This window comes from Mastigoproctus giganteus, chromosome 5 (genome assembly GCF_048544385.1).
Source record: "Mastigoproctus giganteus isolate SK-2022 chromosome 5, ASM4854438v1, whole genome shotgun sequence".
Lineage (NCBI taxonomy): Eukaryota > Metazoa > Arthropoda > Arachnida > Uropygi > Thelyphonidae > Mastigoproctus > Mastigoproctus giganteus.
This window is the reverse complement of record NC_143579.1, coordinates 116,043,495-116,070,116: the sequence shown is the minus strand read 5'-3', so window position 1 is coordinate 116,070,116 and position 26,622 is coordinate 116,043,495. Positions and strand designations below refer to the sequence as shown.

At 38.1% G+C, this 26,622-nt stretch overlaps 1 protein-coding gene across 5 annotated transcripts in view; it reads left to right on the top strand.

The window, feature by feature from the left end:
- The window catches only part of LOC150085655 (catenin alpha-like), a 499,984-nt gene that overhangs the window by 458,398 nt on the left and 14,964 nt on the right, over nucleotides 1-26,622 (top strand). For all 5 annotated transcript variants that reach the window (XM_090374159.1, XM_090374158.1, XM_090374157.1 and 2 more), the window contains 2 exons: nucleotides 17,770-17,862; nucleotides 19,435-19,458. In XM_090374159.1, coding sequence (XP_090230285.1) covers nucleotides 17,770-17,862; nucleotides 19,435-19,458 — 117 coding nt within the window. The remainder of the gene's footprint in view (nucleotides 1-17,769; nucleotides 17,863-19,434; nucleotides 19,459-26,622) is intronic.

The window sequence follows — 26,622 nt, the reverse complement described above, 5'->3', positions numbered from 1 at the left end:
TACATTTGAACACCTCCAGTCCATGGGGACCTCCCGTGAGTCCAATGAAGCTCTCATTATTGGGGCTAAGGGTTTGCTTGCTTCATTTGCTGCCTCCATATAATATAACATAATAGATCCCATTCATCCCAGGTGCATTTCTTATGTTTATTTTTAACAATTTCTCCTCCACTTTGCTCTCAGTTATTACAAAATCATTTAGCTCACTGCCAGAGTTTAATTCAACTCTGGCATTTCCCTCCCTGAATAACTACTCATGTGTGAATGTAGATGCAAAATACTCATTTAGTTTGTTAGCTACCTGAGCAGGATCATCAACAGTTGAACCATTGATATCAAGTAGACCAATCTAATTCATACCCTTCCTTCTAGAGTTTACATAAGTAAAGAACTCTTCTCTGTTTTTCTTTGCATCATTTGCCAAAGATTTCTCATAATCTGCCTTTTCCTGCCAAAGCTCCTCTGTGACTTGGTTACAGACCAGCTTATATCTATCATAGGCGTCTGTGTCACCTGTTAATTTATAGGTATCCCATGCATTTTTATTCTCTGCCACATGTCTCATTAGTTCATCTGACATCCATTTAGACCTAAACCTTGAACAATATTTCTTTGTTGGTACGAAAAGCCTAGTAGCTTCCAAGATTAATTCTTTGAATGCTTCCCATTTTGAATTTGCTGTTGGTAAAATCATCAGTTGGTCCCACAGTATAGAATTTAAATTCTGTCACAGACCTTGAGGTTGTCATAGACATTCTCTCAGATATGGCAGACAAGCTGTTCTTGCTACCTGGGAGTCTAAAACGCTGATGGAACTGATATTCGGGTGACACTCAAGTCAAAGTGGACCCAATTTCGGCGAAGTCCGGACGTTCTATGACAGCCAAATCCTCTGCTTGCACCTTCACGATGGTGGGACTGTTAGTAATCCTGGGTATAACCTTCATGCACAAGTACATGGTGGGTGACCACCCAGGTGTGAACCAACGTAAGCAGGGGTCGAGGTGTGACGCCCACACCACATGGAGGAACGCCGCCCCTCTATGTTACCAGGCAGTACTAGGTGGTAGATGACTCTCATCAACCGGTGAAATACCACCACTTTGCTTATTGGAGGCTTGAAGTGGTGGAACCCATGTTTAGTCTCTAGAGCTAAGTTCCGGCCAACCCTTCCCTATCTCTTCCATCATGCAGCATGATTGATGATTTTTGAGGTTATGATGAATGTCGTGGCGAGATCCAATATTCCTTACATTTCGAGGGTACAGCTCTAAAACGGTGTTCGCAGGCCGGCCGCTAGTTAGTACACAGGACTGAACCTATTGGTAACTCTCTAGGAAGCTTCCGGATCAGCTAGTGTATAATCTTGCTACCTCTACTCTGCCAGATAGTGACTGGAGGGAGTCCGAGTATAGTGTATGCGGGGAGCATTGTCGAGGCCACGTTATGTCAAGGATCTGGGTATATTCTTACCACATGTACACCATATCCAAAAATTTCATTACTTCATACAGCATGTCCCACCCACTTTTTCTTACTATTCAATACACCATGAATTGTCAAAATAATAGAGCAAGCTTATCTGCGAAAAGATCTAAACCTCCCAAGGATTTCCTAATTCATTTCACAAATATACGTGGTCTCAATTCTAATCTCAACGATGTCCATTTCCACTTGCAGTCTTCCAAACCCCATGTACTTTTTCTGACTGAATCTCAGTTATCAGTTGATTCAACTACTGCTCATCTCAGATGTCCAAATTATTTGCTGTATGATTCCTTTTGCCTCAAAGGTGGTACTTGTGCATATGTCCGTTCTGATATTCCCTGTCAGAGACTTGGCAATTTGGAATCTCCTCTCTTTGATCTTCTCTGGCTTAAAATCTCTCTACCCCATTGTGTAAAATTCATCTGTTGTCTCTACCGTTCTCCCAACTCCACTAACCACTTGGAGCTTCCTCTCTTTGCAACTTGACTTTCTCCAGTCCAACTTTCCTAACAGTGAGGTAATTTTCCTTGGTGATTTTAACGTTCACAACTCCAGCTGGCTTCCCTTTTCTAGTCACACCGACCCAGCAGGTCGAGATGCTGAGGCTTTTGCAATTACTAATGACCTAGCACAGATTGTTCATTTACCTACAAGAATACCGGACAATCCTAATCATACAGCCAATATGCTTGATCTTTTTCTCACAAACAACCCTTCTAAGTACAAGGTTGAAGTTAGAGGTCCTTTAGGCACTTCAGATCACAACTTGGTGATTGCCTCTTCTCCAATGGAACCTTTATCTCATGGCTATTCCCAACCTCGTATTGTTTGGCATTACAAGAATGCAAAATGGGATGACCTGCGAGACTTCTTTTCTTCTTTTCCTTGGTCTGATTACTGTTTCAAAACTTCTGATGTCAATGTTTGCTCAGATCGTGTCAGTGAAATTATGCTTGCAGGAATGGAATCCTTTATCCCACACTCCACTTTAAAATCTCGTCCTTTATCTAAACCTTGGTTTTCCAATAAATGTGCTAAGAGAAGAACGTTGCATATCGTAATTGGTTTGTTTCTAATTCTTCAGTTTCATTTTCTGCCTACACCAAAGCTCGCAACAATTGTAAAGCAGTTATTAATCAGTCCAAACTAGAGTTTGAACAGGCTAAGAGTAGAAAACTTGCTTCTTGCCCTAATGGTAGCCGAGCATTCTGGTCTCTTGCCAAAGCTATTGGCCGCAACTTTTGCCCATCTCTGCTCCCACCTCTGTCTAAACCAGATGGTTCTGTTGTCACTTGAGCCAAGGATAAAGCTGACCTGCTAGCATCCCATTTTTCTTTGAGCTCATGTATTAATGATCTTGGTAAAACTCCTCCCACCATTCCTAACACGCTCCATTCAATGCCTCCTGTGGTCTTCCGTCAAAAGGATATCAGAAGGATTTTGATGAATCTTGATGCTAAGAAAGCTCCAAGCCCTGATGGTATTTCTCCACTTGTTCTCAAATCCTGTGCTCCTGAACTTACTCCTATTCTTTGCCGCCTTTTTTCACTTTCTTATTCCAAAGGTGTTTTTCCTTCTGCTTGGAAATTTGCTCATATCCAGCCAGTTCCTAAAAAGGGTGACAAATCCCTCCCATCCAATTATCGTCCCATTGCAATTACTTCTACTCTTTCTAAAGTAATGGAGAAATCAATTAACCGCCAACTCTTAAACTACTTAGAAACCTTCCGTCTGATCAATGATCGCCAGTATGGATTCCGTCAGTGTCGATCCACTGGTGATATTCTGGCTTATGTTACCCATTTATGGACTAACTCAATGGAAAGGTTCGGTGAAACACAAGTAGTTGCTCTTGACATCTCAAAGGCTTTTGATCGTGTTTGGCATAAAGGTCTTCTAAACAAGCTTCCATCTTATGGTTTGCCAACTGTTTTTAGTAATTGGTTATCCAGTTTTCTCTCTGATCGCTCACTGAGGGTGATGGTAGATGGCTCTCTGTCTTCTAACTTCTCCACTAATGCCGGTGTCCCCCAAGGTTCAGTTCTTTCCCCCACTCTTTTCCTCTTGTATATCAGTGACCTTCTTCCATTGACTGGAAATCCTATCCATAGTTTTGCCGATGATAGCACATTGCATTCAACTTTCCATTTTGAGAAACCTTGTCCAGCTCAATCAGCTTCAAGTTCTCGAAAATCTGCTGCCAATTCCTTAAATGCCGATCTTCAGGTAATTCTCCAGTGGGGCAAAGACAACTTAGTTGATTTCAACCCTTCTAAAACTCAATCTTGTCTTATATCTCGCAAAAAGGATTCTTCTGCTCCTATGCTTATCTTTAGTGACACTCCGATTTCTAGGCAAAATGATATATCTGTTTTGGGGATTACCCTGACTTCTAATCTCTCTTGGCACAAGCACATTACAAATATTGCTTCCTCTGCATCTAAAAAACTTGGTTTTCTCTTTCGCTCTCGGCGTTACTTTTTTCCCAAACAGCTGCTCACTCTGTATAAATCGCAAATCCGCCCTGCCATGGAATATTGTTCCCACATCTGGGGTGGTGCCCCCAAAACCTCTCTCAGGCTTCTTGATTCCATTCAGAAGAGGGCAGTTAGGTTAATTAATGATTCATCTCTAACAGAGTCTCTCCACTCGCTTTCTCATAGACGCACTGTTTCTGCTGCATGCCTCTTCTACAGATACTTCCATGGGCACTGTTCTTCTGAATTGGCTTCTATAATTCCCTCTCTCTCTCTTTCAAAACAGTCCGAACACGTGCCGCCACCAGCCAACATCCATTTACTGTCCAACTTCAAACCCACAGAACCAACTTTTCATCTTCCTCATTTATTCATTCAACTGCCGTTTTCTGGAACAACCTTCCTTCATATGTATTTCCTGAAAATTACAATCTAGAGAAGTTCAAGTCCAATATCAACAAATATCTTCTTTCGTGTTCTCAACCTCCAACCCAAGCACGGTACTAAGTACTATAGGTTCTAATACCTCTCGTGTTTGGGGTTCTCATAAAAAAAAAAAAAAAAAAAAAAAGACCACCGTAGTCACCTTTACAAAACAAAAACCCTTCCTTTTACCCCTGATGATAGTTACCTCTTTGAGTAAATCCCACTTCAGCACACTGATCACTGCCCCCTAGTGGTTCCTTTAGCTGCAGATTCTTAATGCATGAAGAATCACTACTGATAATCAGATGAAGAGTATTACTCCCTCTAGTTGCCTCCCGAACATGTTGCTCTAGAAAACAATCAGCCAATAAATCCACAAATGCCTTGCTAGTGTGCAAGTGACCAACTCAGAAATTCCACCAGCCAATATCTGGCCAATTAAAATCCCTCATTAAAAGACTCTCTGATTTACTGGCCTACTCTATTTCTCTGTACAGTTGTTTATTATACTCATCAGAGTCATTATGGCTATAACACACTCCTATGCTCAATTTTGCTTTCCCACTGCTTGTCACACCAAACTGACTTGACACTGCACTGTCCACTCATGTCAACTGGCTGTACTTCCTTGGAATTTGTGTTTCTTAACTAATAACATAATCTGCCTGCCTGTCTATCCTTCCTGTACACATTGTTCTCCCCAAATTACAGTTCTGCATTCCTTGTATCTGTGTGACACCACGTCTCTGATATCCCAACAATATCTGCCTTTGATGTTTTGACCAATACCTCAAATTCATCAAATTTATTTACCTAACTCTAGCATTGGTGTACACTCAAAAACATTCGCCTGTCCTTATTCTTAGCAACCCTAACACAACCCATGTATTTACTTGTTTCAGAATGATGCCACACAGTCTCTGGAATCACCTGCACCTTGTTTTCCAGGCTGCTGCTCATTCCAATAGAAGCAGTGCAAGAATCACTTTCACCTCTGCCAGCGGCTACTGTTAATCTATTAGTCCGTGTATTCCCCCAAGCTAGCAGTTTTCGGACTCACCTCACACGGCCTCGATAGCATCAGCAAATATTCTTGCACCATTTCTATTTAAGAGTATCCCATCCCTGTAGAAGCAGTCTCTCCTGTTAACAAGCACAGACCAGGCTGAGAAAAATTCTACCCCTTGAGCTTTGCACAATCTGTCTAGGCCAAATTGATCGACAAGGCTCTCATCATATACTCCCTCCTATTATGTCTGGGTAGAATTGCAGACACTTTCAAATTCAACCCTAACTCACGGCTTTTTTTTCAACATTGACCTGTACTTTTTAAGTAATTCCGCAGGTCTTCTACTCTCAATATCATTAGTGCCAATGTGTACAACAATATCACCTTTTGTGCCCTTAAAAGATGATATCTGCTCTACGTCATCAACCTTTGCTCATAGCAGACACGCCCTGATCCTGTTCCACCTATTCTTTTTGCACAGTATATTGCCTCTTTCCCTGACATTAGAGTCACCAACAACAACAAGTTCCTTTAGTACCAGTGCATTCTGCCTTTGGGGTTGCCACTGTGTTGCGTGATGTTCAAGTGCAAGCTCTGGTGTTGATGTGGGCAGCTGAGAGCTTGATGGGGCCCTCGATTTAAATCCTTTGAGGGCATCCACCCTACCAGTTAAACTCCCGTATAGGCCCATTACATCGCTGAGTTGGTACCTGATTTCCTCACACTCCTTACATCATGCACACACAAATACACTCCCCTTGGCAATATCATGTCCTGTTCCTGATTGCTCCACAAACATCAAACAACCAATACATTTCAAAAAGCTGTGATTCCTAGGATTTCCCCCCCCCCCTCAATTCTCCCATGAGCCACAGCACTCCCATTAGATTGAGCCTTTTGCTTTGCTTCTCTGGTTTGAGTGATGATTTCGATTCAATTACAATACAAAAATATAACCCTAAACTTATATCCCAATGCAGTTTTATCACTATATATATATATATATATATTTCAGTATCGACTGTTATCTCCGTGTTACGTTATATGACTTTCGTATCTCCTGTCGAGGTATATGTATTAATTTATAATGTTACTTTTGTAAAATCATTATATGTATTTAGTTAAAGTACAATTTAATTGACAATGAAATTTAATATGATTAATAAATTTTACTGATTAATTGATAATACTATACTATACTAAGCTAGTAGATTGCTGATTGCTATGTGTTTTGCTAATTAGTTTTATGTTAAACCTTATGCTATCTAGTTCGGGATATACATTGTATCATATAACAATGGCGGCAAGTCTATGGACAGTAAATCTGTGGACACTAAGTATTAATTAACTTTCAAAATCGCTATCTAAATTCAAAATAAACTAAGGAGCTTGACTAGTTCTATAAGCTACTTATAGAAAATAATTTCTGCTCAGGTAGCTAACAAACTAAATGAATATTTTGAATAGACATTCACACATGAGGAGTTATTCAGAAAGGGGAATGCCAGAGGTGAAGTAAACTCTGGCAGTGAACTAGATGATTTTGTAATAACTGAGAGGAAAGTGGAGAAGAAATTGTTGAAGATAAACACAAGAAAAGCACCTTGGGTGGATGGAATCTATCCAGTTATATTAAAGGAGGTGGCAAAGGAAGTAAGCAAACCCTTAGCCATAATTATGAGAGCTTCCCTGCACTCAGAGGAGGTACCCATGGAGATGTGCAAATGTGACCCCAATCCACAAAAGAGGATCGAAGAAAGACACAGGTAATTACAGACCTGTTAGTTTAACTTCTGTTCCAGGGAAATTAATGAAGGCACTGGTTAAAGAAGCATTGCAGGATCATCTAGACAAGACTTCAGTTATAGCTCAGACACAGCATGGGTTTGTTAAGGGGAAGTCTTGTCTGACTAATTTGATTAGATAACTACGATGTAGTCACAAAAGAACTGTATGCAAAGAATAACTTTGATATCATATATTTGGATCTTAGAAAAGCTTTTGATACTGTTGCACATGGAAGACTGGTGCTACGGATAAAGGGTCGATTGAGTGGATGTAGTGGTAATCAATGGACACTGCTCTTCGTGGATGGTAATCAATGGACACTGCTCTTCGTGGACTAATGTTATTAATGGAGTCCCTCAGGGTTCACTGTTGAGTCCATTGTTGTTTTCTGTATTTATAAATGATATTAATGATGGTATATCAGGCTTAATGTCCAAGTTTGCAGATGATACGAAGGTTAGCAGGGTTGTTAATGACACTAGTGACAGTACACTGCTGCAACAGGATCTAGAAAAGTTGAGCAGATGGGCTGAGAGGTGGCAAATGAAATTTAACATTAACAAATGTAAAGTACTACATATGGGAAGCAGTAATCCCAGAGTAATGTATCAACTCTGTGGTGCCACACTGACAGTGGTAGAGAATGAAAAGGACCTGGCGGTAATTGTGCAGGCAAATATGAAGTTTTCTGAGCAGTGCAGATGGACTGCAAGAGTAGCTCATGGTGTCTTGTCAATTATATACAGGAATTTTTCTAGCAGGGATAAGGAGGTGATTATCCCCTTGTATAAGGCAATGGTCTGACCACACCTTGAGTACTGTATAAAGGTCTAGAGGCCTCATTTTAAGAAGGATGTAGAGCTGTTGGAACGAGTACAGAGAAGGGCAACAAGATTAGTGAATGGAACAAAGGGTTGCTCTTACGAAGAAAGGCTTAAGTTTTTGCAAATTATGGTGTCTACCAAGCACCTGCAAGGTGATTTGATTGAGATGTATAAAGCCTTGAATCGTTAGAGCATGCTCAGTGCTGATGGGATTCTTCCTCTTGCTCAGAATAATCGCCTGAGAGGGCATAAATTCAAATTGAGGAAAGAGTTGTAAGATAGATGTGTGGAAGTTTAGCTAGTGGGTGGTTGATTGCTGGAACAAACTTCCATCTGGCATTGTAGAAGTTGATAGCTTAAATAGATTCAAGGCAGAACTTGACAAACATTTGGAGCGAGTGGATGGGTTAAATAAGAGGGTTTTTTTGGCTGATGCTATATAATCTTGCTTTCTTGCATCATGTGCCTATGCTAATTTAATATAATGATTAAGTCAATAAAACGGCTAAATATAATTAAAAACTTAGCATTTGTCGGGGCTGCAAAATCTTGTCCAATTCGTGGATTAGATACCGTTACTGATACTAAGTAATAACCTACCAAATCTGTATCTAAGTTCAAATTAAACTATGTATTGTTACTAAGAATATAAAGCTAGTTCTAGAAAATAAATTAATATGCCAATTTAAGTCAATAAAACAGCAAAAATTTAAGAAATACTTCTCTATTAGATGTAGCTGGAAAAACTTCCCCTGCATGGAGTTAATCTCGTTCCTATGTTCCCAAGTATAATTTGTGTATAGTCGGTCTTAGATTCAGTTCGTCATATAAGACATTTTTGACTAGTTCAGGGATTGTGTATGGTGCCATTGAAGATAACAAAGGGCTGGCTGTATTCTTTCTGGTGGTGTCTTGGGTCCTGAAAGCTTGCAGCTTGGAATTTGTTGCTGTGCCATACTTTACATCTTTTCTCTGAGGGCATGCAGGCTCGCAACTTATTTTTTCAATTAGATCTTCCACCATTTCATTGATTTTGCTCTTAATGATTTGTTTTAGGGATAACTTTAGGTGTTCAATGGTAATTGCTGGTTCGGTTTGAAACCCCTTTGGACCTCTGCACATGTGCGTGAGTGATTTCAGATCTTTGTATTGCATAATATAAGCTGTCTGTGGAGTTGCTGAAGATGCGTCGATATTTGCATTCGGTCTGGATGGTGTGGTGTTGGTCTGTAGGAGGTGTTATATCTGTAGAGGAGTTGTCAGTCTCATGGGTATTATTGTTCATATTTTCTTGCAAACTCGCATAGTGTTGAGTATTATCAAGTGGTGGCACAACTTCTGTAAGTTCTGCCTCACTAGGAGTTGTCTGCTTTGAGCTGTGCGTGGAGTTCTGTGAATTGTTGTTAGAGAATCTCGTGTAGTCCCTGTGGCCTGATGAATGTAACTTATTGCAGCATATCCCTTGAATTTCATCCCGTCTGCTATGGAGAGTTTCTTTCAGCTGGATGGGGATATGCCTGAACATCCGGGGCAGATGGTGTTGTCACAGCTGGTAGAGAGGATGATGTCACCAATGAAATTACAGCATAGGGTACACTTCTGTGTTGAGTTGAGAAGTTTTCCATTTCTGCTCATGGTTGAGAGGAATGCAGTGGGGATATTCAATAGAATATCCCCACTGTATTTGCGTAGTCTACATGGATATCCTGCTATGAGTTGGCTTTAGGCTAGAGGTTGCTATCTTTTCGCACAATCGAATAGTATGGTGAGCAGAATCAGCGGAAGTCTGAGTGATAGCAAACTTCAGCTTAATGCTGTGATCGGATTGTAAGCTTTTCAGCACTTGGGGCTATAGCTAGTGGATAAAGGCAGACTAGGTAGGCAGAAAGGATAATGTGCTGTAGCATTTGCAGTGATATGAATATGGAAAAACAGTAAATAATATTTACCTGATTCAGGTGGTAGAATGAAAGCTTCATCAGTGGATCACTTGCTAGATAAGGATATAGGTGATGCGTACTTTATCTTTCTTTGCCTGCTGTTGTGATTGAAACACCGTGTTTGTATTTTTTTTTTTTTTTTCAAATTTGGTCTATGCTTACTGAAGATGATGTAGATGGCATGTAACTGTAATGTTTCCTTAGGTCTTTCTCCTACTCTGTTTCTCTTGTATATGAATGACCATCTTCCACTGCCCTATCCATCATTTGCCGATGATAGTGCACTACGTTCGACCTTCTAGTTTGAGAAGCTTGCACTGTGCAAACAGCTTTACTTTTTGAATATCTGCCACAAATTCCTTAAATTTATTTAAATGCTGTTCTCCAGGTAATTCAACAAGGGGACAAAGGAGACTTAATTAATTTGATTCCTGTGAAAACTTGGTCCAGTCTTATATCTTGTAAAAAAGGGTGTACTCTTCCTATGTTCATATTTTATGATAGTAGATTTCTAGACAAGGTCACATATATTTGTTAGAGATTATCCTGACTTCATATTGGTTTTGGAATAAGCACATCACAAATGTTGCTTCCTCTCCATCAGAAAAACTGGACTCCCCCTCCCCCCATCTCTCTCTCTCTCTCTCTCTCTCTCTCAGCATTACTTACAACTACTCACGGTGTACAAATCTCAAATCAACCCAACCATGGAATATTGTTTCCACATCTGGGGTGGTGCCCCAAAAACTTTTCTCAATCCTCTGGACTCCAAAAGTGGGCAGTCTGGTTAATTAATGACCCTTCTTTTACAGAGTTTCTTTACGCTGTTTAATGGTTATTCAGTTTCTACTGCATACCGTTTCTTTACATATTTCTCTGTCACTGTTCTTCTAAACTGGCTCTGGAATTCGTCCCACTATTCTTCCAAACTAGGCCAGAACATGTTCTGTCATTATTCACTGTTCAGCTCCATACTTCTATAGGCTCTGATACCTTTTGGGTCTTAATTTTTCTTAAAATATCTAAATGAATAAATTGTTAATTGGCTAGATAAGCAAAACACATAAGAGAGCGATACATAAAGTTGTATAAAGATTGTGAATGGCTGCAATAGACTACCATAAAGTCAGACCATACAGTAGATCATATATGCTGTATATGATCTAATTGTGGATCATGGTTGGTTGGTTGGTTGGTGTCGTGTCCATTTGAAGTCAAATTGAACCATGCGCTGATATCACTGCTTTAGCTAAGTCCACGATCTTTTCGTTGTAAAGTTCTCCCTGAAAAGGGGATTCGTCCATGCTTTGCAAAGTCGCCTGAATTGCAGGACAGCTGAAGATGTGTTCCGGAGTAAGCTGTTCTCTCGGGCAGTTTCTGCAAAGTTTATAAGTTCTGGAATTGTGGATCATATGCATTGTATATGTTTTACTTACATTAACTGAAGAGAACAACTTAATTAAATGGAAGAGAGCAACTGAAATTTTGAGGTCCTGTCAATAAATTTGGTAGGTCCTAATGCATGTTGGGTACCTTACATTTGAAAAACATGTCTATTCATATTTATTATTATTATTATTATTATTAGCATATGGTGCAAGGAAGCGTAAGGCTTATGTTGCACCAGCCAAAAAAAAAAAAAAAAATTCTGAATTACCCAGAGAGAGAGAGAGAGAGAGAGAGAGAGAAAACAAGAATCAGAAGGGAATCATTAAGAAAAAGAAGAATGATGATATCCAGCTCAGGACCCTGGGTGTGCCAAGCCCATACTCACCAAATGTGAGCCCCTGGGGTTAATTTCTTCATTTTCATGCATTAAAGAGACTGGCTTAGCAGAAGTCCATCTAATATGGAGTAGGAGTTAAATTATTTTAAAATAATGGAAAAGTAAGGATGGGGACAAGAAATTACTGCTAAATGTAATGAGCATAGGGGGCTGATGGAATCTGTCCAATTATATTAAAAGAAGTTGCAAGAGATAGTTAAATCTTCTAACAGATAAAGTTAACCTGACAAATCTGATTAACTTCTATGGATTATCATGAACTGGATGCAACAACAATTTTCACATCATATATAAGGAGAAGAGTTTAAAAGTTTTTATCCCAATATAGATTGCAAAGGGTTTCTCAAAAATAATATTGCCATTCTGTGCTGTGCCTCTTCTTGTGTGTTCACATAAAATTTCATGTTTGTAACTATATTCTTCTGCTTTACAGAGGGTATTGAAGTGTGGAAGGTGAATAAAGATGGCGACTGTTGGGAGAATCAAGCACTGTACATCAATTGAGTACATTCATTTAAAGGGAACGTTGCTGAAGACATGCAGAAAACTTTATGGGAACCTTGTCTGTTCATACACCGTAGTAAAGATCTGGGTTTCAGAAATTAAGTGTGGATGCAACAATGTTGAAGATGCACTCTGCAGCAGTAGATCTGTCACTGTGTCAACACCTGCAAATGTGAATGCCATTCGTGACCTGATTATGCAAGACTGCAGAATAACCAAAGCACATTGAGACGACATTCAACATCTCCCATGAGTGATCTCACATTATTGTGGTGAATGTTTTAGAAATGAAGGAAGTTTCTTCGAGGTGGGTCCCAAAAGAAGCGCTGAATTCAGATCAGCAGCAGGAAAGAGTGAGGTGTTGTCGTGAAATTGTGCAGCATTTTGAAGCCAGTGAAGCTCAGTTTTCAGATCCCTATGTCACTATGGATGAAACATAGGTGCAACAAGAAAAAGGGGGGTAATGGGATGTTGAAGCATCCTTTTTCTCACCCCACCCACCCAATTCTAAAAAGTTTCAAGTGCAAACGTCCGTTTGGAAAGTCATGGCATCCATCTTCTGGGATATGCAGAAGGAGTGATTATAGTTTATTTCCTGGAATGAGGTGCCACTATCAATGCCAAGTATTATTCTAACCTAGTGAGATGTTGCCACAAGGACTGTGGGTTTGAGCTATTCCAGCATCTGCTTTACTCACTGAATTTGGTTCTGTCAGATTGTTACCTATTTCCAAATCTCAAAAATATTTGGAATTAGAAAATATTCTTGCAAGGACAGAAATTGAACAGTGATATTGCTGTGATGGATGCACACAACAACTGGTTTGAGTTAAAATCTTCTGAATTTTATTTGTATATGTTATGAAAGCTAGTGGGTCGTGCCAGAAAGTTTGTTGACTTAAGTCAGGCAGGGACTATGTTTAAAAATAAATGGGTTTTCATAACTTTCCTTCGATGAGAGGCTAGAAACTTTTCAACATCCTATTGTACTTGATTTCAGTAAAGCCTTTGATATACACCACAAGCAATATGGCATTAGGGATTATTAAGGATTTTTAAGGATTTTGATAAAGGTATAATCAAGTGGAAGGAAACAGTTGTTATAAATAGCCACTGTTTTCTATGGATTAATATCATGAACTGTAGGGCCCCTTCCTGTTTTTAATATTTATTAATAATATTGATGTAGGTATTTCAAATTTAATGTCTAAGTTTGCTGATTATACAAGGATGAGCACAGTGGTTAATGCCAATAATCAGGTTCAGTCAGATATGAAATTTTCTGTGCAGTGCAAACTGGTTGCTAGAGTAGCCTTTGGTGGGGGGGTGCTGTCAATGATAAACAGTAACTTTGCAAGTGGGAATAAGGAAATGATTATTGTATTGTTATAAGACAATTGCCAGGCCAAATCTGGAACTGCATACAGGTTTGGGAACCTAATTTTGGATGTACATCTAGGTAAAAGTGACAAGAAGAGCAACATGATTAGTTGAACAGCGATGTTGAAGATAAAAATACCTTCTTGTGGGTACCAGAAGGTATTTTTACCAAGAAAGTATGGTTTTCTGGAAACTAAGCAATATGGGATAGGTAAACTAAATGCTACTAGCACCTTTATTCCATTTCAGATGAAATATGCACACACATAAGGTGATGTGAATTTCAGTTAAAGACGGTTGTTGCAGAGATATATATATGGAAAGGGTAATTGATTTTTGTAATAAAATTCCACATAGTCTGTGCTGGTGCTGCCCAAAATCCCAACAGCCGAAATCTCAACATACCAATTGTATTTTTTAAAAAAAGCAAAGTTAGTCTATATCTCAGAAACTGTTTTTGCAATATAAAATGTTTTTCACGTAATCAAAATGGCCACTAAAAACATTAAAATATTTTATATATATACAGGTCAACCGTCACTAATCCGGCAGCGTTGGGACTTGTGGGGTGCTGGATTAGTGAGTTTGCCAGATGACCGGTGGTTATTTTAGCACATACAGTTTACTCAACAGTTAACCACCTCCTACCTTTAACACATTGACTTCCAAGCCAGTTTAAGAAAAAAAATTCCCCAGGGGCCAAAAAATATTTAGCAAATAATTTGATTAGTAATTCTAAAATAAATATTGTAATGTCAGTGTTGTCGTTTTTTCACAAATACAGTAAACCCCCGCTATTCGCGGGGGTTACATTCCTGAGAAGTGTCATGAATACCGAAAACGCGAATACTGAGTTATGCCTCCCATAGTAATAAAGGGGTTCCGTTCCAAAGTATGAATTACATATATAAGAAAAACTAGTCTAAAATTTTGTCTATGTATGTATTATATGTACCTTCATAATATGACTATGTACATAGACAGTACATAGTGAAATGCAACCATAAGACATCGAAATGAAAATAAGAAACAATTTAATATTAAATGTAATATGTATTAGAAATTTCAAACAAATCTTTCAAACCAGCGCCTTTGCTAGCAAAAAAACTTATCCCGCCTGTGCTATCACCAGTTTCACTAAAGTGTTGATAAAGGAGTTTTGCCTTTTCACGAATGAGTGAAATTAACGGAATTTTATTTTGACTTCAGTCTTCTATCCACAGATTTAAAGCCTTTTCCGTTTTTTCTAATTTAACATCACGAGTTACAGAGCAAATTTTTGAAGCAAATAGCGCATTTTCACGGACACTACAGCGGATTTTTTCTTCCGATTTTTTGATTGATCGTACCGTTGATTCATTGATTTTATAATGTTTTGCCACTGAGGAGACACTTTCACCATTAGAAATTTTGTCTAAACTCAATTTTATTCGCTAATGTCATCGCCTTCTTTGATATTTTCATATTTCCCTTGTTATTCGTAGCCATATTTTTGTACGGGTAAAAAAGAACTTGTCCACAATAAAGGCACTTTCTTCCGTTAACACACTCGAAAAAGTCTGTTTTACACTGCAAAAGGGTAGATTCATCACTTTTGTAAGCATATCAATGTATAAATTGATAAATTTATTCAATTTATAACCATATAAATTATAGTGGTCTTATAATACCGTGACAAACTGACTAAAAAAATTGAATGGCAAATGCCTAAAAAATGGTACTCACCTTGTATAAATCTGCAATAAATTTATTGGTAAATGGTAGCTGAATTTAGTTTGGAAGAAGCATTAAAAAGAACTAAGGCAGAGAATGGGGTAAAAATATTTTTAAACAAATTTTAAAATGAGCACAAGGAAGTAGAAGTGCAGATCTCCAATCCTTGGTTGTCATAAAAAGGTTGAAGGACGCGAATGAAAGAATGAAATAAAAGAGAAGACCGGTGGTGCCAATAGTTGTTGCGAGAGACTTTCGTTAAATGAACCGTCATCAGTTGGCAAATGGAAGAGAAGTGAGCGCGTGTTGTATTTAAAGTTGGTCTATACTCTCGTGATGCTCTTTTTGACACGTGGGAACTTTAGCTGCGAGAGGTTCCAAGCCGGTGAAAGGTTGAATATTGAGATCGGAATGGTGTCGGTACCATTCGATGGTGAGGGCTTCATATTGAAGAATTCTGTAACTTGATCTAAGTTTAATAATAGTGATGGCAGAGTCAATAAGGGGGGGTGTGGTTTTGAGCATGGGTTGTTAACTCAGTGCAGGATTGACTTGTCCTGAAACTGTTGAAGTGGTAGTATGCACAGGTGTTGGAAGTTGTGGAGGAACCGAATTTGGTGGTAGTGCTGCCGATGTAATAGGTGTCGCAGTTTGGTTGGCATTTTATGAGATATATGATATTGAGATCGTTGATGGGATACTTGTATGTTTCTTTATAAGAATTAAATAGGGAACCTAGTTTATTATAAGTAGAGAAGGTGAGGGAGATGTCGGTATCTTTGAATGTACGTCGGAATTGTGCTGCGAGTTCACTATGGTAAGGGAGAACTATACGAGTATTTGTCTTGTTACTGTGTCTGATGGGGTTATTAATGTTGTTTTTAACATTGGATATTGTGTGTTGGATGAGTTGAGGGGGATAGTTCCTCAATAACTAAATTCAGCCGCCATTTACCAATAAATTTATTGCAGATTTATACAAGGTGAGTACCGTTTTTTAGGCATTTGCCATTCAATTTTTTTAACCATATAAATTAAAAGCAAACGACGAAACCTTCCATGACAAGCGCATAACACATACTGAACAAGGATTAGCGAGAAACATCCATGCTCGCAATTTTGTCACCCCTCTCCCCCCACCCACCGAAAGCTGTTTTGACCAGGAAAGATAATTTTAGCCATGCCCATGTTTTTTTATGGCGGAAAATATTCACAGCGCTTTAAAATTCACATTTTTTAAAGTTTTATTTTATATTAAATCAGCGATCGCGAATATGCGAAAACAGATACCTCGAATAGCGGGGGTTTACTGTGTATATATATATAAAAAAAAGACTTTTTTTGTGTGTGTCGCGGCTCACATCTGGTGAGTATGGGCGTGGCACACCCAGGGTGTCATCATTCTTCTCTTTCTTGGTGATTCCCTTCTACTTCTCTCGCTCTGTCTCTCTCTCTCAGGATAACTCAGGATTTTTTTTTTTTTTTTTGGCTGGTGCAACATAAGCCCGAGGCTGCCTTGCACCATATAGCTAATAATAATAATAATAATAATAATAATAATAATATGTGGCCCAGTAGGTTACTTTATTTCTTGAGAAGCCATGTCAGCCACATACGTGTGATGCTATTACAGCATACTTATGAATGTCGTTTGTGATTAGTTTATTGCACGTGTGGCGAGCGATGCAATAAAACTGATTGCGATAAAATAAACTCCCAAATGTCGCAATACGTTTGTCAGTATTCGAGATTTTGTGAAAACAAATTCGTCAGCGGGCTATATTATCTATCTTATTGTGTTGTGTTTTTCCTCAAGTTTATACAAGTGTGTTGTAAAAAAAAATCTAAAAAGGAATGGCTAAAAGAAAATTAGTAAAATAAGAGGAACTGAGAGAAATTGCTGAAATTTACAATTAAGCAGAGTTAAACTTCTCACAGGACACACTGCTGTCGAGTTTTTTCAGAAGTTCAACTTTACCTGTTATGGACAATGTATGGTGTTTATGCTTTACACCACGAGAGGCAAATAGAAATAAAAAAACAAAGTTGTGCTCACATCACAGGCACCACATGATCACCCCTGGGTTAAATTCTCTTAATATGCATCAACTCCTGGGGCTCACATCTGGTGAATATGGGCTTGGCATATCCAGGATCCTCAGCTAGATATCATCATCCTTCTACTTCTTGGTGATTCCCTTCTCAGTAATTCAGATTTTTTTTTTTGCTGGTGCAGTATAAGCCTCACGCTTCCTTGCACCATATGAATAATAATAATAAAACATTGAGTGGTAATTTTGATCCGTGGACAAGAGCTCTATTTTCTATAATTAAACAGATTCAGATGGCTATTTAAATGTTTTGGGGCCTTTGATTTCTTTCTGCATTTTAATTGAAGTAAAGAAATATAAATGTATTAATTTTGTAATTTCAGCTTGACAGTGCAACTTCTTTAATCCAGGCTGCAAAAAATTTGATGAATGCTGTTGTCTTGACAGTTAAAGCATCTTATGTCGCATCCACAAAGGTGAGTGTCAGAAATATAGGGTGTTTTTTTTTTTTTTTTTAGCTATGAGCGCGCGCACACACACACACACACGCGCACACACACACACGCACACACGCGCGCGCACACACACACACACACACGCACACACGCGCGCGCACACACACACACACACACACACACACACACACACACACACACACACACACACACACACACACCTCAAGCATGACTTACAGCATGCAATTCAGGAGATGGTAACTTATTTCAAAGGTGACATGACAAGTATATATCACACCAAATTTCAGAGCTCTATGATCTGACAATGTGTACTGTGAAATATTTTACAATGTTTCCAGTATTGTTATTGTATTCTTATGTTGGGTTGGAAGAGTCCCGGATTTTGGAATAGGTTCTTAAAAAAAAAAAAAAAAAAAAAAAAAACTGTATAGAACGTTATTGCTCAAACAGAAATCAAGATCACCCTTGCCAGTTGTGGGTCAGTGTTTGTATGACCAGTCAAGCAGAACCCAAGTGCTAAGCATTTTCTGGCGATCAGATGATTTCTCTCGGAATAAAGGAAATTTATGTAGGGAAGAGACTGTTAGATAAATTCTAATAATACTGCATGTTATTAGAGTTTAAAGACAATTCTCTATTGTATATATAAGTGCCTAAAATCAAAGCACAAAAGATCTTACGAAAGGGAAGATACCTTTCTGTTATTTAAACACTAACTTCATCTAACCACCAACTTACTCTGCTTGGTCACAAGGTGGCATATACTTCTACTTCTGCCTCCATGTGGCAGTGCTGGAAATTGGAATGGAAATGTCTCATTCTCAGGGCTAAAACGAGCAAACATGAGTGAACCAAATACGACAACCATAGCCCTTAATGATCTGGTTGTAGTGAGTCAGAAAAATGAAGACATTTGATGCCTTCAATACTAGGAAGCAGAAAATGGATGTGAAAAAATGCCAAAAACATCAATTTATGCACAGACTTTGTCCCCCAGTGCAAATGCTCTGGATTCAGCACTGATTTTACCTGTGTAGCTTTTGACTCGTGTTACTTCAGTGATTTTGTAAGTGGCAGGGATTATTTATACAAAGTTATATATTTCATGAAAAGTCCTGCGATAGATAATGCACCAACATTATTAAAATTGTCTGTTTGCTGCATAGTGTAACAGTTGAATTACAGCTGTTTACTTTGTAAAATCTGATGTGTGCTTATTGCAATTTTATAAATTTCAAACAGACTGTAGTTTCTTTTCTTGTTTATAAAGTGTTTTCCTCCCAGGCAGAATCAATTTAAGTTTGTTTCATTTAAAATATCAAGCAGAAAATACTTAAAATTTTCAGTGAAAAATATAAAATTGCATAAGCAAGATTTTTTTTTTTTTTTTAGGATTGTTTTATAATATTTGACTAGAATTCTGACATTTTTTATTATTTTGTATAATGAAATTTCATTATATTGCTATTTCACTGTATTTAACTTTTCATTCTTGGTAATACTTAAAAGATTAAATCTATACATTATATTCTTTATCTGGAATAATAATTTTTTTTTTTTTTTTCTCCACAGTATCCAAGAAGTGGTCCTGTCAGTGTAAGTGGTTGTTACATTGAATTCCTATTGACAGTTATATTGAAAGTTATCAGTTCTTTTCTTTTTGGTAGATTCTTAAATTTTAAACTTTTTTAACTATTATTTTTTAAAATAAGTTATTTAGCTTCCACAAAAATGTGAAGGGAATTTGCAGTGATCATGGAATTAAGGAGAATTTTTATAAGGAGAATTTTAATGATAACCATGTAGCTTTCAGCATTGAAAATTTTAGAAACTTTACTACGCTAGTCTACATTTTTTTTCTCAGACTCAATATTAGGTATGCTCGACTTTATAAGGTTTCCAAATTGTATTTTAAAAAAGTAATCAAAGTATATTATTTGACTGCTTAGGAAGATGGCAGCATTGTATGTTTGTAATACTTAAAATGGTAGTGTTCTGTCATCAAGAACAACATGTAATTATCTGGTATCTGCTTGGCGAAGGAAGTTATTTTGAGTGACAGGAGATCAACAGAGGATGAAATTGCAACAGTTACTGGCATTTACCTTTGCTTTATGCATGCTGTTCTTTATGAAGATCTCTGAAAGATCAAGAATTCAGGAAAAACCCTGTTGAAATTCACCAAGAAATGTTGGAAGTTTGTCCTGATATTATTATGGATGTGAAAAATATGCATAGCTAGGTGCAAAAGTTTTACGAGGGATGCAAGAATGAAGTTCATCAACCAAGACTTCAAAAGATTCATTCTGAGATCAATAGTAGATGAAATTGCGACATTTACAGGCATTTTTGTTGGCTCTGTGCATACCATTCTTTATGAAGATCTCAGAATGAGCAAGTAGTTGCCCAAGGTGAGTTCCATGGAAGTATTTTTTTTTTCTTTCTTTCTTTCTTTCTCAGGAACAAAAAGACACTTCTGTAAAAGTTTTTTTTTTTTTTTTTTATTTTTAGGAGCATTAGCAACTAAGGCCATATTGCTCCGGGGATATGCGGTGGTCATTCCCTGACCTTTCTGCATCCTCCGTATTTGGTGGGCACGGCGTCGAACCCCGGTCTAATCAAGAAGCGTGTGCTACGCACTGCTGCTCCTGCCCACCTGGCTTCTGAGGCACCTCTGTAAATGTGTGAGCAGCTGTGCTGACTCAGAATCTTCAATGAATTTTTGTTTCTTCTCCTTGATTATGATGACGTTTCAGACATGGATTTCATTGCTCAATTGGGAAACCAAGCATCAATCTGTCCAGTGCATGCAGGCTGAGTCACCACTGCACAAAAAGTTCCATACTACACATTGTGTTCCCAAAGGCACTACAATGACAGTAGTAGTAGAAGTGGCATGTGATGCAAGAAAGCAAGTGTATGAGCTTATGTAGCATCAGCCAAAAAAAAAAAAAAATCACACCATTCCCTCCAAATGCCTGTCCAGTTCCTCCTTAAATTTATTTAACCTATCAACTTCCACGACAGATGGAAATTTGTTCCAGCAATTGGCCACCCGCTGGCTAAAGGCAAATTTCCGCACATCTATTCTACATCTGTCTTTTCTTAATTTGAATTTATGCCCCCTTAGGTTCGTAATCTGAACAAGTGGAAGGATCCCATTAGAATTTGGCGTGCTCAACCCATTCAAGGCCTTATACACCTCAATCAGATCTCCGCGCAGGTGCCTAGTCTCCAGCCACTGCAATTTGCAGAACTTAAGCCTCTCTTGGTAAGAGGATCCCTTCATTCCGTTCACCAATTTTGTTGCCCTTCTCTGCACACACTCAAGCAAATCTACATCCTTCCTAAATGAGGCCTCCAGACCTGTTCGCAGTACTCAAGGCGTGTCCTGACCATTACCTTATACAGAGGGACAATCACTTCCTTTTCCCTGCTAGCAAACTTCCTATATATCATTGACATAACCCCATGACCTGGCCTGGCAGCCTGTCTGCATTGCTCAGAAAACTTCATATCTGACTGCACAATTACTCCCAGGTCTTTTTCATTTTCTACCACCTTAAGTGTAGTACCACACAGTTGGTATGTTTCTATGGGGTTACTTCTATCAATATGCAGTACTTTGCATGTCTTCTCTCACTCAACCATCCTTTTATCCATTGTAGCAACTGACCCTTAATACCATTCTGCTCCAATTTGTACAATAGATGGATACACTGGATGCAAATTATTTTTTGCATCCAGTTCCTTTGTAACCACATCATAATATCCTATCAAATTTGTCAGGCAAGACTTTCCCTTAACAAACCCATGCTGTGTCTGGTTTATTGCTGCAGTCTTGTCTAGATGATCCTACAATGCATCTTTAACCAGTGACTCCATTATTTTACCCGAACAGAATTAAACTAACTGGTCTGTTATTACTCATGTCACCCTTCGATTCCCCTTTGTGAATTGGGGATACATTTGGAAATCTCCAGTCCGTGGGGACCACCCCTGGGTCCAAGGATTGCTCTCATAATATGGCTAAGGGTTTGCTTAGTTTCTTTGCCGCCTCCTTTAATATAACTGGATAGATCCCATCCACCCCAGGTGCCTTATGTTTAACTTCAACAATTTCTCCATTTGCTCTCGGTTTATACAAAATCATTAAGCACCCTGCTACAATTTGATAACTTTCTGCCATTTTCAAACCTTAATAACTCCTCATGTGTGAATGTAGATGCAAAATACCCATTTAGTTTGTTTGCTATCTGAGCAGGATCATCAACAGTCGAACCATCGATATCAAGTGGACCAATAAGATTTCATCCCCTTCCTTTTAGAGTTTATATAAGTAAAGAAATCGTTGCTGTTTTTCTTAGCATCCTTTGCCAAAGATTTCTTGTAATCTGCCTTTGCCTGCCTACTTTCCTTTGTGACCTGATTACAGACTAGCTTATATCTGCTGTAGGCTTCTGAGTCGCTTAATAATTTATATGCATCCTATGCATTTTTCTTCTCTCTCACGAGCCTCATTAGTTCATTTGATAATCATTTAGGTCTAACCTTGAACAATATTAATCCCAGGGGCTCACATCTGGTGAGTATGGGCTTGGCATACCCAGGGTCCTGAGCTGGATATCATCATTCTTCTCTTCCTTGGTGATTCCCTTTTATCTCTCTCTCTCTCTCTCTCGGTAGTTCAGAATTTTTTTTTTTTTTTTTTTTTTTTTGGCTGGTGCAGCATAAGCCTCAGGCTTCCTTGCACCATATGGCATAATAATAATAATAATATTTCTTAATAGGTATGAAACTTTTAGTAGCTTCCCATTAGAATTTACTGTTGGTAACATCATCAGTTGATCCCACTGTACAGAATTTAAAAACTGTCTGAGACCACTGTACTCACCTTTACGGAAGCAAAAACCCTTTCCTTTACCCCTGATGGTAATTATATCTTTAAGTAAATCCCACATCAGTACGCTGTGATCACTGTCACCTAGTGGTTCCTTTATCTGCAAATTCTTAATACACGAATGATCACTGCTGATAACCAGATCAAGACCCTCTCTGGTTGCCTCTCGAACATGCTGCTGCAGAAAACAATCATCCAATAAATCCACAAGGGTCTTACTAGTGTGTGAGTGACCAACCTACAATTCCAGTCAGTATCTGGGAAGTTAAAATCCCCCATTATAAGACATTCTGATTTACTAGTCCACTCTATTTCTCTGTACAATTGTTCATTGTACTCATTCTAGTCATTAGGCCTATAACATACTCCTAACTCTTACCTTTGCTTTCGCAGTGCTTATGTCACACCTATGACAGGAAACTCATAGGTAGAGATTCTGAAGGAAAAGTTTCTCCCGATGTTTCAGAAGAAACATCCATGTAGACAATATCACATTGTGCTGCTAAGGTATTTTTTATTTATTTTTTTTTTTTTTTTACAGAAAACAAAATTGAGATTATTCCACATACTCATCTGACCAGGCACAGTGACTTTTGGTTGTTTCTGACAATGAAGAATGCTCTTTGGGGCAAAAATTTTCCTGCTATGGTTGCTATGGTGGCCATTCACAAGTGGGCTAAGCATACCTCAGAATCTGCCAGCATAGAATCTGTGTGGTGTGAGTTAGTTGAAAGCCAAAGAATTGTAAGAGTGAGAGTAATCTAGAGACCAGAAGAATATGATGAGTCTTTACTTGCAGATGGAGTGGGCAAGCGTGAATGTCTTATTATTATTATTATGAGTGCCTGTAATCTGCCCTAGATTGGTTGAAATAAGTGGGGGGGAAACCCACCATGATGGGGAAAACTGTTTTAAATAAACTAAATGATTATTATTTGTACCAGCATGTTAGAGAAAGTACTAGGGAGTTGAGAATATTCTTGATCTCATTGTTACTAATGAATCAGATACAGATCACATGGCTTTAATTGCTTGTCAGGAAGTGATCATGCAATCTTCATTTGGAAGATGAAGAAAGATTTTGTTAGTAGTTAAAGGCACAGGTTTTAACTTCAGAATAGGGGACTTCGACAGTTTATGGCATTTTTGAACTGAACGGATTGCTGAGGATGGCAAATATATTTGAATTATTGAATACTTTTAAAGCAAAAATCACAGAAGCCAAACATACCTTTAAGAAAATATTGCAGGAGAAGGATGCTGAGATGGATCACTGTGGAGCTGGATGGTCAAATAGAGCAGAAAAGGATAGCAGAGGACAGTTACTAAGCAATGAAAAGTATTGATGCCTACAACAGGTACAAGTTGATCTGCAATAGTACCACAAATAAAGTCAAGGAGGCAAAGGCTGCATATGAGAAAGTATTGGCTAAGAGAGCAAAGAATTGGAACAAGGAATTTTTCATGTATGCGAATATAAGGAAGAAAAAAGCAAATCAGTTTAGACACCTTGTGCACTAGGTGGCAGAAATCTTACACCATTCAGCTGATGTTGCGGATGAATTGAACAGATATTTTACTGACGAAAGATACTTTGTGATGAGAATAGGCCATGCAAGTGAGATGGAGTCATATAAAATGAGTGATATTGTAATTACAGATGATTGTTTATTAGAAAAACTTTTGAGTTGATGGCATATACCTCTAGTTTTGAGGGAGTGTATTGAACCATTGAGGTTAATTATGAGGGCATCTTTGGACTCAGTGGAGATTCCTTTGGATTGGAGAAGTGCCAGTGTTATAGCTAATAAAAAAAGAGGTTCTAAGAGGTAACTACAGACCGGTTAGTCTGACTTAAGTGATAGGAAAAATCTTAGAAGCAATGAAATCCATGGACATTTAGATAGATATGGCATTCTGAAGGACACACAATTCGGCTTTGTTAAGGGAAAATAATGCTTAACTAACTTAGTAGGCTGTTTTGACACAGTTTCTCATGAGCTGGATGTAGGGAACTATTTCAACATAGGTTATTATTGGATTTTAATAAAGCATTTTGATTCAGTCCCTCATAAGAACTTACTGTATAAGCTTGAACTGGTTGGGGTTACTGTTAAGATTGTAAGATCAATTGCTAGTTAGCTGCAGGGCAGAGGGTTGTGAATAAAAGGATATTCTTCAGATGGATGTAACATCAGAAGTGGAGTCTCTTAAGGATCTGTCCTTGGATCACTGTTTCTCATTTTCATAAATGACATCAATAAAGAGAGAGAGAGAAGGCATGATGTCAAAATTTGCAGCTGAACAGGCAGCCAGGAAAGTCCAGTGTCCTATTGATGATTTATTGAATGTTATCCTGTAAGATAGGGAGGTCCTAATACCAATGTATAACGCAATTGTAAGACCACATTTGGAATACTGTGTTCAAGTATGGAGACCTCATCTGAAAAAAGATATTGAGGTTTTTGAAAGGTTCAAAGATGGGCAGCTCAAATGGTGAGACTGGCAGAGGGATGGCTGTATGAAGGCAGGCTCCAATTATGTGGACTACAGAACTTGACAACAAGGCACCTCAGAAGTCACCTGATTGAGGTTTATGCTCTGAGAAAGTAAAATGAATGGAGGTGAAATTCTCACTGTTATAAAGAATTCCAGAACTAAGGGTTGTAAATTCAAATTATAGGGCCTAAGGTTTAGATTAGATTCTAGGAAGTTTACTTTTAGCCAGTGAGTCATTGATTGATGGAACAAGTTGCCCTTGCAGGTAGCTAAGGTTGTGACAGTTTGAATAAATTCAAAGGTCAAGTGGATAGTTAACTGTGGGAGGAGGAAAGCATATAATTAGTCCCCCCTTCTTTTTTTTGCCAGTGTCCAGCAAAAAGCCTGTGGCTTACTTGAACTATATGGCGAACAGTATTACTGTTGGGTGAATGGAAGAAATGGGATATATTATTATTAGCTATTAGTAAATTAATAAGAGGAGTTTACCTCAATATAGTACGTGGAACACTTCCGTATGATACCCTCCAGAAATTAAAACGGAAAAAACGAAAAAATCGACAACTTACTATGACCGGTACATTAAAGTAAAATATAAATAATTAAAGTAAAATATAAATAATTAAATAATCAATTTAACACAATTCAAAACAATTAAAATTCAAATTAACGCAATTAAAAGAATCTAACGAAAATATTCAAAACGATTTTCCTTCCTGAAGCTGACAATGCTTTTCGACCAACTGTCGTGATCACAGGAATGAAAATTCCTGTGATCACGACAGTTTTGTCAACTCGTGTTTTAAGCTATACTATTTTATAATTGTATTAATAGGCATTGCCAAATTTTTGGCAAATTCTGTTATATTAACTAACGGAATTTGCAAAAAATTACAGAGCGGTGTTTGTACTTTCCTTTATTTGATACTTTTATTTCACCTTTTTTTTTTTTTATATAGATGTTCTCTATATTCTTATTATTTTGTGTTATGTTCATATCATTATTATAATTGTTGTATTATTTCTATGCCTTATTGTAATACTAAGACTCCACCTTATGGGTTGGGCAGCTCCATTCCCTGTATGTCCAGGTTCTTTTGGTGTATGCAGTGGCCTTCCCTTTATTCCTGTTTGCTTTATATTCTTATTTAATCTCAGTGATCATTAGGGAATTTTGAAGATGATTGGAGTACTGTTATCCTATTTCTTCCTTTCACTTAATTTAGATTTGGTTTATTGGGTACTCCTCTTCTAACTGCCCCCCACTGTCTTCTCTTACTGTGTATGTACGAGGACTGTTCCAAAAATACGTGGACTGGCAACACTGCTTTGTTGCTATGGAAACGAGTGAAGAGTTTGCA